Raw genomic sequence first — 20,356 nt, forward strand, 5'->3', positions numbered from 1 at the left:
TTTCTACACTAATTTACCACAGGTGGACTCCAACAGGTTCTAGACTCAGCTCAGTGATAATCAAATCAAACAGGAAGCAGCTGGCCACATTTTGGAGCCACAGTGGAGAGTCAGAAGACTTTTATAAAGGAGAGATTTGAGTTTTTGATTTTTAATACATTTGCAAGATTTTCTAAAACATGTTTTTACCTTTTCCTTATGGGTTATTGGGAATATACTTTCTCCATTTAAACTCAAATCTACTGACAAAACAGTGTTTAAAAGGTGAATAGGGTCTGAATACGAACTGTACAGGTGTAAGAAAAAGTTCAGTTTATTTGAGTTTTGAAGTGAAGCCCCTGCAGCAAACAGACATTAAAAATTTGTCTTTCTTGAAATGTTGGTGCTCAAGTACTTTTTATCTTAAAATGAGGCTTAAATAGACAAGACAGTCAAAGTGAAGAAGAGTCAAGCTTCTACAACAAAACAATGATCCACAATAGACTAACATCCACCATGAACCACTTTGTCTGTGCTTTTATTTTGAAGGCTAAATACCTAGCCGGAAATCAAAGTTTTTGTATAATTGTAACTGTAACTTACAATTTTTATGATGAATGTTCGTCTCACAACGGTAGAGGTGTTCACTTTGACGACCTAAAGCATTTTTAAATCAGAAAGATCTATCTCTCTCTATCTGAAAAGTATACCTGCTAAATATTAGCTTACACATAATGTACGTCATTAATGTGAGAGGTTTTTGTCTTGACGACTCTTATTCTGAAGAGGTGTAACCGGATGTATTTTTGGCGGCGGAACCACACTGGAGAAACACGGGGGCAGTTTCACTGAAGAGACGGGGTACCGTTCGTTTGTGACACCACTGGAGCCCGGAGCTCTTCACCGACCACGGTTCTGTATCTCGTCCATCAGGTCGGTGACAAGGTTGGACACGAAGCGTTAGTTTGTCGGTCTCAGGCGTTCAGCTAATTCAGCTAACTCTCAGTCAGTGTGTTTCGGTACCGGTGAAATGAAACACAGGCTGCTGGAGGAAAACTTAGCTAACGATCCACCACGGGTTTTCCGCTAGTTTAATTACGTAGAAATTACACTGGCCTGTCAGTATATTGTACAGTTAGCTACATTAAAATACAGTAGTTAACTTCAACAGGACTACAGGTGCCAGAACCTGATAAATAAAAACATCCACAGGCATTTACCGCCGCTGAAGGAACCACAACAAAGATCAACATGGTTACACATCCATAACTTTATCTTCCTGTGATAGTTTCAGTCGTATTCTCCTCTGACCCTCCTCACTGAACTCTCCTTCAGTCTGTAGAGACACTGGTCAGACTACGAGTGGTAATTAACTCACCTGTGGTCAACTTTACAACACTGTCATGAAACCTTCAGCCTCTTAGTCAAAGACTAAGAGCATATAATAACATAAGATCCACATGAACTGGACAGAGAGTGAAGAAAGAGTTAATGGTGCCGAGGGACTGAAGCTAACAGACTGAGTCCTCTTCGTCCTCGTCACTGCTGAACTCAGGTCTATGTAAACTAAATGGTGCTCCCCTTTTACTAAACAATGAAATTACAACATCCTTCTTTCTGTTTGTATCAGGCTTATGTGGACAATGGTGTAAATAAACTTATTTATGGTAAATGATATATGATTTCTATATGTTTAGAGGAGGTGTACTGTGGGATACATATAATATATAATAAGTTCTGACCTCAGTGGAGAAACAAAGACGATGTAAACAGGACCTGACAAGGAGTTTTAGATTTTTACTAGAGAAACATTTTATCTGTTAGTGAATGAGTGTTGAGACAGAATACATGTTGTTAATTATAACATCATATTATAAACGTTCATAAGTTGTTTGATCAGATGTGTTGTTGTGTTGCAGTGCATCATGTCGAACCATGGTACAGCCTCACACAAAGCAGCCAAGAGCCATAGCACACCACCCAGAGGCTCCACCTACAAAGGCCTCAAAGAAATCCACATCGATGAGGAGGTGAAGATCGCAGTGAACCTCTCTCTGGAGAGGTTTCGCTACAGCGACCAGAGAGGTATCAGCTGTTCATTGTTTCATAGCAGAAGATAAGAGTCACACTTTTCTCTTGATTAATACACTAGTTTCTGTTAAAATCGCATGACAGAGGGACGCCACTGTCCCAGTGAGAGCAGTGTGATGGCGGAGTGCTGTAGTGTTCTGACATTTACCCTTTCTCTTCCTGGACTGACCAGAGATGGAATTTCCTTCCTCCCTGTCCAGTACTGAGAGAGCCTTCATCCATCGGATGGCTCAGTCCCTGGGTTACATCTCTAAGAGCAAAGGGTAAGTTCCTCCAGACACACCTGAGTTCATCAGGTGTCTGAGTGCATTCACAGGAACAGTGCTGGAAATATAACCAGGACTGAGAATGAGAAGAGTGATTTACAAACCCACTGAGTCCCACATAGGTAGCGTTTCTCTCATAGTAAGGCTGGGTTTGTAGTTCTGTGGTGCATCTGTAGGCCACACTGGAGCTGATGTGGACAGAGAGACCACATGGTGACAGTAAGACTTGTGATTGGTTAGCTGTGGCTGATCCCCACTGTAAACCTTAAAACCCTCTACTCACTGCAGTCACTAGTCTGTCAGTGTAAACAGAGCCTCTGATGGCAGTGGTCTTATTTACATTGAGTATATAGAATTAATACATAATATATACAAACCAAATACTAAAATATTCTGAAATTTTTCAAAGATTCAGCTTTTCACTCTAATAGTTCAGATGATAGTCAATCAGTTGTAACGAAACAGATAGTATTTTTAATTACATTCAAACAAATGCAGTATAGAAGAATCTTGACTCATGGTCTCAGACTTATACACATGCCAGACATGAGACATAAATGATCCAAACATACAAAGTCACAACGTTGTCATCACCTTGTTCCAGGTCTAAGTCTCTGGTGAGCTCAGTGTTATCACATCTGATAAAATGGGCGACAGAGTTACACAGTTTTCAATGAGTCATGTAGAAATAAACCTGAAATGTTTGAACCATCTACGATTACAGTTTCTGTCACTTGAAAAATACACAGTGTATAGAGTTTAACAAATATGTTAATGGTAGACGTTTCTGTCTCTCTCAGGAAAGGACCGAATCGCTTCCTTACCATCAGGAAGAAGGACGGGTCAGACAAACCTCGGCCCACCATGCCCCTCACCCTCTCCCACAATTCTCTATACTTCATCCGCAGCCTGCTCCAGAGGTTTCCCATCAGCAACAAGGAACGCACAGACATGCTGCCCAACAGCAAGAGTGGCATGTCTGTGCCTGCAGAGCACGGTGAGCCTCTTAGTAACCAGGTTAGTTTACCAGGTTAGTCATCAGGTCAGTAACCAGGTTAGTCATCAAGTTAGTCTACCAGGGTAGTAATCTAGGTTAGTAACCAGGTAGGTTAGACATGCTGAGACCTAGACCTCATTAGACAGACAGACACAGTGACGTAAACAGGAACACTTCACTCTGTCATTCTGTTGTTCAGTGGTGATGAAATCCTCATATTCCAGTGTGAACAGAAAGGCCAGTCCTCTTCATCAGACCATGCTCTCCTGGCTTCTTCATTTCAACATGGAAACACACCTGAGTGGAGGTCAGCAGGTGTGTTGTTTCAGGTCATGTGACTTTCTGCTCATCCCTCAGACAACAGCTATGACAGGAACAGAGCGAGCGGGCGCTTAAACAACGGCATTCCCATGGTGCCTCGGAGGAGGAGTCCCTCAGACCTGGACAGTTTCAGACGCTCGCTCCCTGTTCACGAACGTCAGGAGGAGATCGTCCAGCTCATCAAAGGAAACAGGGTGGTACTGGTGGTGGGAGAGACCGGCTCCGGAAAGACAACGCAGGTGGGTCAGACAGACAGTCCAACAAGTACTGGACAGATAGAGATGAAAATAGCTTCAGACATTCGTGGTCCTCAGAGGATAAAGCCAAGTCTCTTTGTCCAGATCCCACAGTTCCTGTTGGATGAGTGCAGCAGGAATGGAGAGCCCTGCAGGATCTTCTGCACTCAGCCCAGACGCCTGGCTGCCATCGCTGTGGCTGAGAGAGTGGCCGCAGAGAGAGGAGAGAGCGTGGGCCAGACTGTGGGCTACCACATTAGACTGGAGAGCAGGTAGGAGAGCACTGACCAATTCTTCTTATGATGAAACTCAAGCCCCTTTTCCACTGGTCCAAAAACCCACTATGACCTGCTGAAATCGGGCTTTTGTCAGCAGGGAAAGGGAACAATCAGCATTCACTCCCAGGTGAAAGAATGTCTGAAAAGGGAGTCTGACAGGTGTTTAGAGGCGTGGCCTTAAGCGCCTGAACTTAAGATAACTATTTAACTTCATTTAAAGTTAGAGTTGACAGTTTGTTGTAAACTCTAATATTTGTGATCTTGAGGAAACACTTTGTTGAGCATTGACGTAACTCTGTATCTGTTGACGTCCTCAGGGTCTCTCCAAAGACACTGCTCACCTTCTGCACCAGTGGAGTGTTCCTCAGGACACTGATGGCTGGAGATGCCAGTCTGACAACTGTCACTCATGTCATTGTGGTGAGCATCAAGACTTCACCTGGTCAGTTCACCAGGTTAAGTTCCTCTATCAGCTCCCAGTTTGAAGTCACAGATCTAACACATGGCATTAAAGTGACTTGTGTTTTTCCAGGATGAGGTGCATGAGCGTGACGGTCTGACTGACTTCCTGCTCACTAAGATGCGGGACGTGCTCCAGAAGATCCCCTCACTGAAGCTGATCCTGTCCAGTGCGGCTCTGGACACAGACCTGTTCCTCCAGTACTTTGGCTCCTGTCCTGTTATCCACCGTAAGTCTCATTCAGTAGCTCAGTCCTCTCACCGGCTGTTACTGGTTTACATGTTTGCTCCCACTCTACACTCTTCAATCTGTGTCTGTCTATCTATTTAACAGAAGAGAGGTAACAGGGCGCAGTCACAATTTATGGTATGAATCATAACCACAAGGTCACCACAGTGCCCCTGTAACTGAGTCAGATCTGACACACAGACTCAGAGAGACACACAGACTCTGCTGTTCATGTTTGCTGACATCATTTATAATAATAACAATAATAATAATAATAATAACAATAATAATAATAATAAGGATGAAGATCAGTGATTTTAAATTTTCTTTGTCATTAAAATGTCCTTGGAACATGTGCAGTAAAACTCTGAGTAAATATATCTGATCCTGGAATAACAGGAGTGAAAACAGCTCAGGGGTTACAGATCACAGGTAAAAATATATTATACTATTATATAATATTGTTATGTAATATTATAAGTAATGTAAAAACCGATGAATACTGGAGAGTGATGAATCTATAACACACTTCAGGAACGGTTTAGTAATAGGTATCCCTCACCCTGACCCTCTCTCTGACCCTGACCCTCCTCTTCGGGTGTGAAGTGGGATGTTAATCTTTGATTATTAATAAATGAAGACAATTTTTCCTGTAGTCAAAGGGAGACAGTTTGAGGTGCAGGAACTGTTTCTGGAGGACGTCCTGAGGATGACGGGCTTCGACAGCAAGGACAAGACGAAATACAAGGAGGAGACGCAGAGAAGTAAGAGGCTTTTATTTATTATCCACCGAGTCAGAGGAAACATAGAGAGACGTCTTCTTCTCACCGGTGTCTGACTCTGTCTGTCAGAGGAGAAGAAACAGAGACGATTGACTGAGTGGTGTAAGGCAGTGGAGAGCAGCTGTGGTGACGAGAAGCAGAGGAGTCCTCAGTCTGTCCCAGGGGTCCTGCAGGACAACAGCTGTCTGGACAGAGGGGACACCTCCTTCAACAAGCTGGTAAACACACACGCACACAAAATATCCTCTACAAATGTCCTCTGCAGCAGTGTGAGCGACAGCTGGGTGAGAGCCAGGAAGAACGACCCGTGGAAACAAACTGCAGTCACTCTTGGTGTGTGCCACTCAGAGAGTAAAGGCCAGTCAGAGTATTTAAACCACACAGAACCATGAGACACTGGACTGACTCCATTTACACTGGGAACAGAAACCAGAGCAGAGAGAGGTTCAGACAGTTACTGGGGGAATGATACAGTTTGTTAAAGAGGTCTGAGCTAATGTTGATTATATTATGGTGCTGGTTTTCCCTTAACACACTGCAGCAGTGAGCGAAGTCAGTGTAACACAGTTGAACACAGCAGTTCAAACAACCGTATAAGAAATTCGAAAACAGAAAATAGAATTAGAATTTCTAGAATTGTATTTTTCATTTGGAGTGATTTTTCTAATTTTCTATTTGTTAAATGTAGGTTAGAAAAATAGAAAATAATAGTTTTTATATTTGTGTGTGTGTGTGTGTGTGTGTGTGTGTGTGTGTGTGTGTGTGTGTGTGTGTGTGTGTGTGTGCTGAACTTACGTCTGATTGGCTGGTGGGTCTGTTTATCCCCAGCAGAAACAAAATTGTTTGCAACATGAATTCCTAACACACTGGGCTTCAGTAGAGCAAAGTACTGCAGTACAAGATAAAGTGCTGCATGAAAAATCCTTCCACAATAAAAGTACAGTAATATTATCAGCTTGATGTAAAGTGTCACTGTAAAAGTCCTGGTTCTGACTGCTACATTATGACATCATGAACACTGAAGCGTCAGTGTGTCAGCAGCACGTTACTGTCAGGAGAACCGCTGCATCCCTACAGGAGAGAGGAGGGATGTTAATGAGCCAGATCAGATCACACAGCACTGAGCTGCTGCAGCTAATGTTACAAACATTTATAGCACCACATTTCCTCCTGACTCACACAGTGTGTTTACCTGAGGAGGGGCGGGGCCTGCTCAGCTCATCACCTTCACAGTGACGGTCTAATCTCCACAGTCTGACTCTGGCTGTTTATGTAGCATGAACACACTGCAGAACAAGGCTAATGTTAGCTTCACATGCTTAGCTTTTTCAACCTGGACCATACAGGAAAATCACTACACATATACACACACAGAGTCTTCCAGCCCCGCCAGCCAATCAGACACAGGTTCAGTCAGACACCTAGATCCCTCTCAGGAGCTCCGCACACAAACAGAAATAAAAACTTTCTTTTAAATGGAAAATTGATCTTGTCAGTGTTACACTGACTGAGAGTGAATGTTTTGGTGACACTTAGAAGAACGTCCGACACTGGAACAAACAGCTTTATACTTTTTGGGGCTTTTTATGCCTTTATTGATAGCACAGTAGAGAGACAGGAGATGGGGAGGCAGAGAGAGGGGGAATGACATGCAGTAAAGGGCCGTCCGATGCGGGATTCGAACCGGGGCCGACTCTAGCCTCTACACATGGGGCACCTGCTCAACCCACTGCGCCACTCGACGGCCCATAAAACAGCTTTTTTCAAAGTTTCTTTTAAAGGCTTAATGGATTCGGTGTGTGATGTGTGTTATAGACTGAGACCGGCTCAGAGCAGTTGGAGCCGTGGCTGCTGAAGGAGATGGACTCCTGCATCTCCAGCATCTTCCTCGGTGAAGACCAGGATGCCTTCATCCAGCTCTTCAACCTCATCCTCTATGAAGGAGTTAACGGTACGACCTCTGCTCACCTCAGTGGAGTCACCTCAGTGGAGTCACTACATGTTCTCATAAACACAGATTATAAAACCTGACATTTAAACACTGTTAGATATCACTGTTAGATATAATCACTTCAGATACAGATAAAATGTTTCATCAGTGTGATGATGAATCTTTATTTGTCAGGTCAGTGTTACCTCATCTTGATATACTATATTATAGATATTACAATATAAGAATATATATATATGGTGACAGAGTATTTACTACAGACACCACTTCACTCCTCATGAAACCTTCTGTCTGAACTAAATACAGAAGATGCATCATGTTAGACAGTGACCTGTACGGGTGTATTTTAACTTCACACAGATCCAGACTGTTTCCATCTGCCTCCAGTTTTTATGCTAAGCTAAGTTAAGCTAATCATCTCCTGGCTCCAGCTTCATTTGTACTCTACAGACATGAGAGTCAGTATCTATTGGGTTTTGTAACAGTTTCTTCTTCTTTCTCGTCTTTCTTCTCTGTATCTGATCACTTGTGGCACAGACTGTGTTTTTTATACAAACTGAATAAGGGAGTGTTTTAATTCATTCATGGCTAATTGTGGGAATGGAAATGAGGCTTGTGCAAATGAGATTTATAAAGAAGAACCATGCACGCACATGGCTTTATAGTGCTGATGAAAAGAATGTGTATGAATATTTCTGGTTTTGTACATACAAATAGCTTTAGTCATGAATCTACACAGTTGTGTGCATCTGGCCCCTGGTGTGTCGCATGGATGTAAGAATCTGAAGCCTCTGTTCCCTCATACTGTTGCTGTGTTGTGTTGTTGTGTTATAGTGGACTACACGCACAGTGAGACAGGGGCCACTCCCCTGATGGTGGCAGCCGGTCGAGGGTTCCTCACACACATGGAGCAGCTGCTCAACATGGGGGCGGACATCAGCATTAAGGCGTCCAATGGATGGTAGGCGGCCCTTCATGTTGTAGTACAGAGCTGAGACAGTCTACACTGAACCAGGTTAATGTGGGTCTTCACCAGTTCGGCCTGTGAAGCTTTTTTAACAGTTAGTGTGAGTCTGGATTTAAACTGTCCAGGCGTCTTTTACAAACTGCAGACTCAACATTTTCTACACCTGTACTTTTCGTCCTCTTCTTCTTGTTTGTTGTTCATCTCCTTCAACTCAGTAACAGTTTTCATCTGGTTTCAGGACAGCCTTAGACTTTGCCAAACACTTCCAGCAGACAGAGGCTGCGGATCTCCTCAAGTCCTCCATGTGAGTCTAATATTGAGCTCAGATAGGAGTAATCTGTTCGGGCCACTGCAAAATGTATAAAGGACACACTGGAGCAGCATCATTCTCAGTGTTTGTTATACAGTACATATGGAGTTTTACGGTTCTATGGAAATTATTGTTTCATTAAGAAAATGTCAATTGTGGTAGCATCTAGAGCTGCACGATATGCAAAAAAAAGTCATATTGCAATTATTTTGGTAGATATTGCAATTTCAGTTGGAAGGTTTTTTTCATTTAACTGAAAAAAATGTTAAAATGATGATGATGTGATTTTTGTTGGTTGTGTACCAAACAAACATGTTCTTATTTTCTGGAGAATATGATTTGTAGGCGGGGGGTCTCTGTAGCACCACAAGGCTCATGGTGCTAACAATTCACAACAGTGTGACACATTTTACCTTCATCAAAAAAATTGCAGCTCCTATGATTTGGATATTGCACTTGGCCATATTGAGATTTCAGTTATATTTCAATTAATTGTGCAGCTCCAGTAGCATTTTTTTTGTTTTTTGTTTTAACTCCTTTAGTTATTAATGGTGAAATGATTAATGTTAAGCCCCTCACCACCCCCCACTTAAAATAGTTTTCATACAGGCCCTAAAGAAACAGTACATGAAGTAAAGGTTTGTCCAGATCTGTGTGTAGTATCCCCCTCATGTCCCCTCATGTCCTCTACAGTCCTCTGAGAGAGGCCAGCAGCCTGGACGAGTCCTCCCTGCTGCAGTGTGACAGTGCAGAGCTGAGCACCGAGGAGCAGGAGCTGCTCAGACTCTACCACCACAGCTTTGATGATGAGTGGGTGGACCTCGACCTCATCATGGATCTGCTGCACAACATCTGCTCCACCACCAGTGACGGTGAGCCTCAGTAGTGTGACTACACACCACCACATGTCTGTGAACACACAGCCAGATGACACAGCATGTGGATGATGCTTATCTTGGTCTCCAGGTGCTGCCCTGATCTTCCTCCCCGGATACGATGACATTGTGGCCCTCAGGGACCGCATCCTGTACGACGACAAGAGGTTCTCCTTCCACTCTGATAGGTGACATATGAACTGCAAATAAGAAGAACAGACAACATCTGAACATCAAGCAGTATCTTTAATGTTTTATTACAATGATGTAGCAGACTGTAGCAGACGGTAACAGACAGTAACAGACTGTAGCAGACGGTAACTGACTGTAGCAGACGGTAACAGACTGTAGCTGACTGTAACAGACGGTAACTGACTGTAGCAGACAGTAACAGACTGTAGCTGACTGTAACAGACGGTAACTGACTGTAACAGACGGTAACAGACTGTAGCAGACGGTAACAGACTGTAGCTGACTGTAACAGACGGTAACAGACTGTAGCAGACGGTAACAGACTGTAGCTGACTGTAACAGACGGTAACTGACTGTAGCAGACAGTAACAGACTGTAGCTGACTGTAACAGACGGTAACTGACTGTAACAGACGGTAACTGACTGTAACATGGTCTGTTTGTGTCAGTCTATCACAGCAGGACAGTGTGTAGTGTGTCTGACAGAGTTGTCTCTCAGATTCCAGGTGTTCACTCTTCATTCAGACATGCAGACTCTGGATCAGAAGAAAGCCATGAAGACAGCTCCACCTGGTGTCAGGAAGATAGTGAGTCTCAGACTTTACCTTTAGATTTACCTGGGTCATTAGAGGGCTCAGAGTATTCACCTTAACCCATTTATACCGGATGCTGCGTAGCGCAACATTGCCCCTCCCGCCAGCTGCTGCGTAGTGCAGCATTGTTGATTCCTCGTCATTTTCATGATATATTTATACATATTTTACATATTTATATGCTGCATGCGTCATGGAAATGACGAGGAACCAACAATGTTGCGCTACGCAGCACCCGGTATAAATGGGTTAATAAAGAAAACCTTCAAGACACTCAAGGGAAACACACACCAGCAGTGCCCTGATTGGTTAACTCATTCTCTACATGGTAACTAATAAAAGTGAAACTAAAGAAATTTTCCATAACATTTATTTTATTTCTTATCCCAGAGAGAAGCTGTTACACTATGATGAAACTCATAGATTTTCATCACATGTTGTAATAATTAGCATAAGTCAGTACACAGAGCACATCCACACTCTGCTGCTTTCTACCATACATCAATAGATATTCACTGACTGAAGATAACTGGTCATTTTCCTTCAGATTCTTTCCACCAACATCGCTGAGACGAGCATCACCATCAACGACGTGGTGTTTGTCATTGACTCGGGAAAAGTCAAAGAGGTAAAGTCTTGGATTTAAATAAAAGTTAAACAAACGTGTGGTCCATGATGAACTGATGAATGTGTTTCCTGTTGTAGAAGTCCTTTGACACCCTCAGTCATGTCTCCATGTTGAAGACGGTGTGGATCTCAAAAGCCAGCGCTCTGCAGAGAAAGGGGAGGTAACACAGAGTGACCTCAGTGATCTCAGCTTATAGTTTATGATTGTAAAGTGGTGTGAAAGAATGTACTGAGTGTGTAACGTGTCCTCAGAGCTGGACGCTGCAGACCGGGGGTTTGCTTCCACCTCTTCAGTCGACTCCGCTTCAACAACATGTTGGAGTTCCAGGTTCCACAGCTGCTGCGGATGCCTCTGCAGGTAGACACATACACACACACACACACACACACACACACACACACACAGACATACACACACACCGTGTCTTCAGCTTCTCATGTTTTATTCTTTAAATGTAGCACAGCACAAAAACTTCACTGTCACATGAGACGGAGCAGAATGAAGACTGAGCAGGGTTCAGACTGACGATATAATGTGAACATCATTTTTATTATTTTCTTATTAACTGTTAAAAACAGTATGTTTGGTCCTGTGTGTTCACGCCGTGTCACTCTGCACCATCCACACAACATGATCTCCTGCAGAAGCTGATTCTTCATTAGTTGAGCTGTTGTTGTTCTGCTTCTCTGTGATTGGCTGAGTGTATTTATGAATCACCGACTACTCTGATCTCTGTTCACCTCCAGCAGCTGTTCTGCAGTTTGAGCTGCTGCACTTCCGTGAACCAGAGCAGAGATGTTTACTCAGTGTGGGGCTCTGTGCTGCTCACTGTACAAATACAACAGTGTCCTAAGTGTTATATAGACTTATGTAATGCATTTTATACATCACTGTATTCTAGCCTCTAGCCTGATGTCTGCTTCAGTTTGAGGTCATCATCGGAAGGAAGAAAAAGATCAATGGCTGCCATGCTATCAGAGGATTCTCATAGAATGAAATGAATCTCTTGAAGCACCAACAGAGTTATGTTCACACCTGCAGCAGACTCATGGACGGTGTGTCGTGTTGTGTTTAAGGAACTGTGTCTGCAGACCAAGCTGCTGGCTCCCTCCTCCTCTCCAGTCACTGAGTTCTTGTCCAAAGCTCCTCAACCTCCTCCTGCTCACGCCATCAGGAACGCTGTGCACATGCTGAAGGTAACAAACAACAAACCCTACTGTAGACAACACACACACACACACACACACACACACACACACACACACACACACACACACACACACAGTAAGTCACCTTTCTCCTCAGACAATAGATGCCATGGACCAGTATGAGGACCTGACTGATTTGGGCTACCACCTGGCTGATCTACCTGTAGAGCCCCACCTGGGTAAGATGGTGCTGTCCGCTGTTGTGCTCAAGTGTCTGGACCCCATTCTGACCATCGCCTGTACGCTGGCCTACCGTGACCCCTTCGTCCTTCCTGCCCAGGGCTCTCAGAAAAGAGCCGCTCTGCACTGTCGGAAACGTTTCACATCCAGCAGCTTCAGCGACCACATGGCCCTGCTGAGAGCCTTCCAGGTGGGTGTGTCCACATGAGACCTGCTTTATGAGGTGAATATGTGAAGTGATGGATATAAGGGGAAGCTCCCAACCTGGATATGGTCACAACTAATTAACAATGATCAACAATTAGGAAAGAAGGAAAAACACATCTCTACTAACCAACAGAATGTGTCAAACTGACTACTTTTGCTCTTATGGTCTCTAAACACTGTTCAAATGAAACAGTGGGAGATAACTGTATATATTATATATAGTCTGATAAGAAGTTCAGCCTGATGTTGCTTTGCTTTAAAGGGAGTGGGAGCTTGTGTTATGTACCTATCAGCAGATTAATGCTTCAGTAGACCCTTCCCGTCACTCCAGAGGAAGATTTTCCCACTTATGGTAAAAGTCTGACGGCAGCAGGAGGCAGTGGAGGGATTAAGGTCTCACACAGTGAGAAAGTAACGGACTGTAAAATGGCTTTTTAACAGGATTTATTTCAGTTTTAGACAGGAGTTAATCACACACAAACATGAATGTCGTTAGCGTTTTGATTTATTTTCATCCCCTTAAGTCAAATATATAGAAGCTCAGAATTTTCACTTGATCGAGTCATTAATTAGGACAAAAGTTAAAAACATGTTTTTGTCCCGTGTGGTGTCAGGCGTGGCAGAAGGCTCGCAGTGAGGGCTGGGAGAGGTCCTTCTGTGAGAAGAACTTCCTGTCTCAGGCCACCATGGACATGATCCTGGGCATGAGGACACAGCTGCTGGGACAGCTCCGTGCTATTGGTCAGTTTCACTCTGTAATCCATCCTCAGTCAACCGTGTGTGTGTGTGAGTGTGAGTGTGAGTGTGTGTGAGTGTGTGTGAGTGTGTGTGTGTGTGTGTGTGTACTGCTTTTGTGTCATTATCACATTAAAATTAAGCTGCAACAACCATTCCTCACAATAATAATCAAAATAATAATGAGATACTTGACATTTCTAATTGTAACAATTTTTGTCAAATGAATGAATGAATGAATAAATGAATGAATGAATACGTTGATGACTGTGAACCTGTTGGTCTCCAGGTTTTGTGCGGGCCCGTGGAGGCAGTGACATCCGTGACGTGAACTTGAACTCTGAGAACTGGGCCGTGGTGAAGGCAGCCCTGGTGGCTGGCATGTATCCAAACCTGGTCCACTTGAACCAGGAGACCTCTCTGCTCTCCAGTAACAGGGAGAAGAAGGTCCACTTTCATCCCACCTCTATCCTGAGCCAGTTCAAGGAGGTAAAAGCAGATCACGTCATGAGTATGTGATCCTGTCCTCACCTTGTGGTCTCATCCCCAGGGGGTCTTAACTCACCTGCTACCTGTTGAACAGAGGAGTCAGACCTTCACAGTGGTCTCTGTTCTTCTTGTTTTCAGCCCAGCCAGGTTCAACAGTTACCTCAGCATAATTCACTGTAATACACATGGATCCACTTCAGCCACCGCTGGTATTTTCTTCACTTTACCTCAAACTACTGGATGAAGTGGATTTTCTCTTTACAAAGCACCGACAGACTGATTAACAACCATTTTATTAAACAGCCCATAAATTCCAAAGGAAGAGCTGGAGCTGAAATAACAGGCTGATAACAGGATAACTCTGATAGAAACTGTGTGCAGTCGGTTTAAACAAATACAAGCTGGGAAAAACGGTTTGACTGAAGCTCAGCACTTTGTCTAACAATAAAAAACTAAAAGAATTCTTCCAATTAAACAACTGGAAGGCTTTTAATGTGAAACACATGGAGGAAGTATTGAGTTGACAGTAAAGGCCAATGTCATGTATGAAAGTTAACCTGAGCTCAACTCATTTTTATGTTTCATCTCACGTGTATGACACATACAGGGAAACAAAACATCTTCTGTGTTCTTGTTGTGTAGAACAGCTCAGGCAAATTGGCCCGGGGTCTTCCCACAGACTGGCTGATCTACGACGAGATGAGCCGGGGCCACAGGATGGCCAGTGTGCGCTGCTGCTCCATGGTGACTCCCATCACTGTGGCCATCTTTGGAGGTTGTGCTAAGCTGCCCAGCTCCGCCCTGCAGGAGCCTGCCGCTCAGAGAGCCACAGGTAAACTAGTCATAGAACAGACTGCATGTGTTGGTCAGGACTGAGTCTATCTGTCGGAACACACAGTGAGATATTTAGATCGTTGGTCAGACTGCATTGAATTTAGTATCACTCCTGATGCTGACCTCTTGACCTTCAGTCTAATTCTGGTAGACAGTGCACACTATATTCAGCTAACAGCTCTGAATAGAGATTCTGTCCACAGACCAGCTGGTGATGAGGCACAGAGAACATGTTTAACTTAGGGCACAGTCTCTCTGTGGTTATACAAACAACAATCACTCCATATCCCCACAATACCCAGAGGGCTGTGGTCACAAGCCTCCTCCAAGTCCACAGATCACATGCAGAACTCCCACAGCCTCTACAAAGCCTTTAAGAGAGTGAAGCTGGTCTGGTCTACCAGGACCAGGACCAGAGCAGAGTTAAATTGTTGTTCCTGAATCTGAGGAGGAATAAGAAATACTGAATTACATGTAAACCAAGTCTTCCCTCCCTGGGAGATGGACACGGCTTCTGATGAGACTTCTGATATTTCCTCCAAACCTCACACTGTTTCACCATCAGCCATGTTTGGTCTGCTCCTGTCTGAGGCTGATCAACAGGAGACATGACCTCACAGTCTTCACCTTACTTAAACTCACAACGTCACAACGTTTCTCATGTGAAAGCACTCTTTAGTGATGAAAACACTCTTTCCTGATGAGTGTTTTCTGACAGGAGGAGATTCTGGTTCAGTCTGTGTCTTCATGTCGTGTCCCTCAGACGGTCCACTGGACGACAACAGTGACAGTGAGACAGAGGACCAGACTGAGCTGAGGATAGACGACTGGCTCGTCTTCCAGCTGGACAGAGAGGTGAGGGAGCATCACTGTCATCACTGTCATCACAACCTTTTCAGTCTTTGTTTATGGATTTTAATCAGTTTGGATTTTAACCTGTGTTGTGTACTACACCAGTGGTTCCCAGATGTTTTGACCACCCACATATCTGATCAGTGTCGGCTGTTGATCAAGCAGCGTAGACATAAATATGTCAGAACTGCTGTGACGTTGGGAAATCTTAGTTTTAGGTTTTCTGGATCTGACCATGGTCTTTACACGGCTCCACAGCGACACATTAACACAGTGATGTAGTCTGGTTTTATCCAACAGAAGTAAACTTGCTCCTGGAGGGACTTTAAATGAATCTTGTAATGTAATATTCCATTGTTATATGGACAACACTCTCAGCTGTAGCTGTCTCATGACCTCAGCACTCAGGCAGCAGGTCCCAAATGCTTTCACATTAAATGAAGATAAAACAGAAACATTCTGATCAACCTGTTTAAAGACTCTGCAGCTGAATCTTTTCTCACTGAATCATGTCAGTTTTGTCTGATGCTGTGTGTCCTGTTGTCAGGCTGCTGGCATGGTGTTTGAGCTGAGACAGAAGTGGCAGAGTTTGTTTATCAAGAGGATCCGCTGCCCTTCAAAGCCCTGGTCTCAGCAGGACGAGGCCATCATCCGGACCCTGGTGTCTGTAGGTCCTGTTCTCTCTCTGATGTGTGTGTGTGTACACTGTGTGTACTGTGTGCACTATGTGTACTATGTGTGTACTATGTGTGTACTATGTGTGTGATGTCTTTATGAACCATGATCCAGGTAAATGACTGTCCCTGACCTGTCCCTCAGGTGTTGGCAGCGGAGGAGCAGGGGGCCGGCCTGCAGCAGCCCTCTGGGATTGGCCAGCGGCCCCGGCCAATGTCATCAGAGGAGGGGTCCCAGGCCTCTGTGAAGAACTCCAAGAACGGCCCCCAACTACCCACCAACACCACCCATGACAAGTATAAAGTAGATTTCAGTGTGATGTGTGGTGGTGTCTGTCCTCCTCCTGCTGGTTGGACTGTCACATTCTTCTTCTTCAGTCTTTACAGTGTGATGTGTGAACAATAAGACAGAGACTCATCAGGTATACAAACAGTTAAAAAAGTTTAAGGACCAAGCCAAATTATTTACAATAACTACAGTCGACTAAAAAAAAATATAAAACAGAATGAAATGAAAAAACTGACCATAGAAAATAAAAAAATCTATACATTAAATCTACTATGTAGTAAATATACACTGTACATTAATAGTAATGTGCTGTAATATAGAATATACATTAGTGCCGGTCAGGTGGATATGCTGAGAGTTTGGTGCAAGACTGCCCTTAGAAATTTAACAGATACATTGAATATATGTATGAGAAATGAATTAATCAGTGAATAAAACAGAAACAGAGCAGAGTGGTGAATATAAACCACTGTTGTACTAATGGAATTAGAGCTGACACACTATAAAGGCAGCACGTGAACATGGAGCAGATCAGAAAAAGAGAAACCTCATACTAAAACATGACAGAATATTCTTGTATATAATAAAGACCTGACTCTCCACTTCTCCTCAGGTCTGGTAGGAGCCCAGCAGCCTCGGGCCTGGTTCAGCTCAAAGTCCACAGAGATGAGTCCTCTCTGTGTGATGACCCTCACTCCTCCTCCAGTCTGTCTTCCTGCTCTGTGACCTCAGACAGCCCCGCCTCCTCAGGAAAGGTATTCACTGTCGGACAAACACTGGCGGCTCCTCTCTGTGCTGAGCCTTGTGTATATATGTGTGTGTCTATGTGTATAATCTGTGTGTGTTTATAACAAATTGTGTAGTGTACTAATCAGCAGAGGACCATGTTAGTCCGGCTCCTGGCCCTGAGACCCTTCAGTAAAGGATGTATATGTCCCTTTAGTGATGTTGTGGATCTCCTTTGTCCCCAGCAGGTTTCTCAGCCCGTGTCCCCCCAGCTGGTCTCATCGGTGCGGTACTTCATCATGAAGAGCAGCAGCATTAGGAACATAGAGATTTCTCAGCAGAGAGGGATCTGGTCCACCACACCAAACAATGAGAGCAAACTCTCCAAGGCCTTCCTGGAGAACAACCTCATCATCCTCATCTTCTCTGTTCAGGGCTCTGGTCGCTTCCAGGTAACAGACTTAGGAACTGGCGCTCTAAAACCTGGTTCAGGCTTCACATCATCCGAGATCAGAGTTTATACCGTGTGTCTGAATCCTGACCCCTCTGTGAGAAACTGATGTATTCTGTCTGTCTCACAGGGCTACGCTCGCATGACATCAGTCATCAGTCAGGAGAGCTGTCAGGACTGGGGCTTCGTGGGACTGGGAGGGGTTTTCAGTGTGGAGTGGATCCACAAGGAGAGTCTCCCCTTCCAGTGCACCCAACACATCCTGAACCCCTGGAACGACAACAAGAAGGTCCAGATCAGCAGGGACGGACAGGTGAGGGTCTGAGTATGAGTGGTCCCGGTGAGGTCCTGCTCCCCCAGTCACCAGTAGACCTGAAGTACAAGAACCAGTTGGAAAGAAGAAGCTGTTCATAACTATAGATAGATAGATAGATAGATAGATAGATAGATAGATAGATAGATACTGCAGTACAGTGAGATGAGACGTTTGCTGCAGCTGTAGCTGCTTCTCTGTCCTGCCAGAATGTTGTGGAGAGGAGGGTTGGTATTGTCCAAGATGGCCTCCATCTTACATTGCATGTGTCTCTCCACAACATTCCTGAGTGAGTCCAGACTCCTGCAGCACAGACCCAGCCTTTTGTACCAGCTTGTCCAGTCTCTCTGGTCAAGCTGGTCAAGCTGGACAAGCAGCATAAAAGAGTACACTGGCCACCACTGACTGATAAAACATGTGTAGCATTTCACTGCAGGCGTCAAAGGACCTGAGCCTCCTGAGGAAAAAGAGCCGGATCTGCCCCTTGATCTGGTGGCATCTGTGTTCTGGGACCAGTCCAGTTTACTGTCCAGGTGCACACCTAGGTTTTTATAAGTGTGCACCACCTCAATGTCCTTCCCTCGAATGTTGACTGGCTGATGGGGTGGGCCTAGACCTCCCAAAGTCCATGACCATCTCCTTGGTCTTGGAGGAGTTCAGAAGGAGGCAGTTCTTGTTGCTCCATTCACTGAAGGCCATCGTCAGATCCCTGTACTCCTCTTCCTGCCCGTTCCTGATATGCACCACAATAGCTGTGTCAGCCGAGTATTTGTGGATGTGGCAGGACTCAGAGTTGTATTTAAAGTCGGCCGAATACAGGGTGAACAGGAACAGAGCCAGAACAGTCCCCTGTGGAGCACTGGGTCTGTTTTAATACAACATTAAAACAACCCCAGTGCTCCACTGGCTGTTTGGTGTATATTTATGGATTCGGGCTTCAGTGGATCAGACAAGGATTTCCGTCAGTTCTGGATCGTGTCACAAACATAAAACAGCTGCTCTGTAATTTCTACATTTACGTGGGTCTGCTGTTTTGAAGCTATAGTGGTGCTTTGCCTTAAATATTGCTGCTGCAGGGAATTGTGGGACGGCATTATCTCCTTTGCTTTGGTGAAGGAAGCTCCAGTGTTTCCTTTGCTGAAGGAGATAGGACAGGAAGCACTGAAGCTCCTTCCCTCCTCATGTAGAGAAGTGGAGCAGCTGTGATCATGATGCTGCTCAGATACTTCACCTCATTTCACTTTCACATTTCACCTTCATAAGAAAAAAGACTTTTCGACTGCAGCTTGTGTTTCTTTGTCTGTAGGTAAAGCACTTCCTGTCCTCTCATGTGAACCGTTTCCTGTCTGTTGTCTCTACAGGAGTTGGAGCCTCAGGTGGGAAGTCAGCTGCTGCTGCTGTGGGAGAGAAACTCTGGGAGTCAGTTCCAGTGAGAGGCATCAGCAGACTCACCAGGTTGTCTTCTGACCCCCCCCCCCAACATTGTATATTGATAGAACCATATATTTTTCTATCAGTCAGAGTTTTTAGATATGAGCATGTTTTATTTCAGTCCGCTGCACTGCCAGTGACGGTACGAGGTTCGTACGTCTTCTCCTGCGTCTCTGTTTAATCTAGTTCAGTCTGTTCAAAGAGGAGGTTCTCCTTCAGTTTGTGTTCATCAGTCTGTTCAGTGAGAGTCTGTGGTTCTGTGAATGTTCTCCACAGCAATAGAACTAATCCGACAGAACTGATGAAGTGTGTTTTGACCTGATGACTACAGAAGCCCTGACAGTTCATTTCAGTTTTTATGTGTTTTATGTGTGTACTCTGTTTACAGTTGATGGACAGTGCTCCTCTGTACATCCACTAACATGGTTGTTGACTTGCTGTAAATGTTGTGTATGTTAAAGTTGTGTTGTGCTTCAGCACGGACCATACTAATTATTTATTAACTCATTTCAACAGAAAACACCTTCACACATGTTTCAGGTTTAAAACTGAAGAATTGTGTGAGGTGAACAATGAACTGTGGACTGTTGAGTTAAGACATTGTATTGATGAGATGACAACAATAAATACTGATTTCATCTTAAATCAGTGTGATGTCCTAACTGCTCGCTGACAGTGTCTCTGACTCTGCAGCTGCTACATGAAGGAGACAGGAGCAGATACATTAATCAGTGATTACCACACACTCACAAGACCCTACTATATTCTCGTTAAGAAGACCCCTGACATGATTTCAGTCAACAAATAGAAGCTA

General features: G+C 44.3%; 1 protein-coding gene across 4 annotated transcripts; it reads left to right on the forward strand.

Annotated features, from left to right (window-relative positions):
• The first annotated feature begins 791 nt into the window (after nt 1-791).
• Nucleotides 792-20,187, forward strand: ythdc2 (YTH domain containing 2). 4 transcript variants are annotated; one of them, XM_023412660.2, is made up of 31 exons: nt 792-912; nt 1,899-2,064; nt 2,243-2,333; nt 3,137-3,333; nt 3,691-3,893; nt 3,996-4,162; nt 4,486-4,588; nt 4,701-4,857; nt 5,513-5,620; nt 5,708-5,856; nt 7,454-7,589; nt 8,424-8,550; nt 8,795-8,860; nt 9,560-9,738; nt 9,833-9,929; nt 10,432-10,519; nt 11,073-11,153; nt 11,231-11,313; nt 11,405-11,510; nt 12,230-12,349; nt 12,459-12,731; nt 13,363-13,489; nt 13,773-13,972; nt 14,615-14,804; nt 15,525-15,661; nt 16,206-16,325; nt 16,478-16,629; nt 17,235-17,376; nt 17,593-17,799; nt 17,929-18,111; nt 19,473-20,187. In XM_023412660.2, the coding sequence occupies exons 2-31, from the start codon at nt 1,905-1,907 to the stop codon at nt 19,542-19,544; spliced, it is 4,221 nt and encodes a 1,406-aa protein (XP_023268428.1). In that variant the 5' UTR covers nt 792-912; nt 1,899-1,904; the 3' UTR covers nt 19,545-20,187. The 4 variants fall into 4 exon arrangements, with proteins under 4 accessions (XP_023268428.1, XP_023268429.1, XP_023268431.1 ...); XM_023412661.2 differs by having other exon boundaries at nt 17,596-17,799; XM_023412663.2 differs by having other exon boundaries at nt 15,570-15,661.
• Nucleotides 20,188-20,356: the final 169 nt, after the last annotated feature.

Source organism: Seriola lalandi, unplaced genomic scaffold (genome assembly GCF_002814215.2).
Source record: "Seriola lalandi dorsalis isolate HSWRI2012SDOR001 ecotype SW California unplaced genomic scaffold, Sedor1 jcf7180002054484, whole genome shotgun sequence".
NCBI classification, from domain to species: Eukaryota; Metazoa; Chordata; class Actinopteri; order Carangiformes; family Carangidae; genus Seriola; species Seriola lalandi.

Excerpts from the sequence above, each read along its gene's own strand:
- ythdc2 (XM_023412660.2), top strand. The coding sequence starts at position 1,905 with ATGTCGAACCATGGTACAGCCTCACACAAAGCAGCCAAGAGCCATAGC. Across the intron at positions 8,861-9,559 it reads GATCTCCTCAAGTCCTCCAT|TCCTCTGAGAGAGGCCAGCA; the intron begins GTGAGTCTAATA and ends TGTCCTCTACAG. Across the intron at positions 12,732-13,362 it reads CCCTGCTGAGAGCCTTCCAG|GCGTGGCAGAAGGCTCGCAG; the intron begins GTGGGTGTGTCC and ends GTGTGGTGTCAG.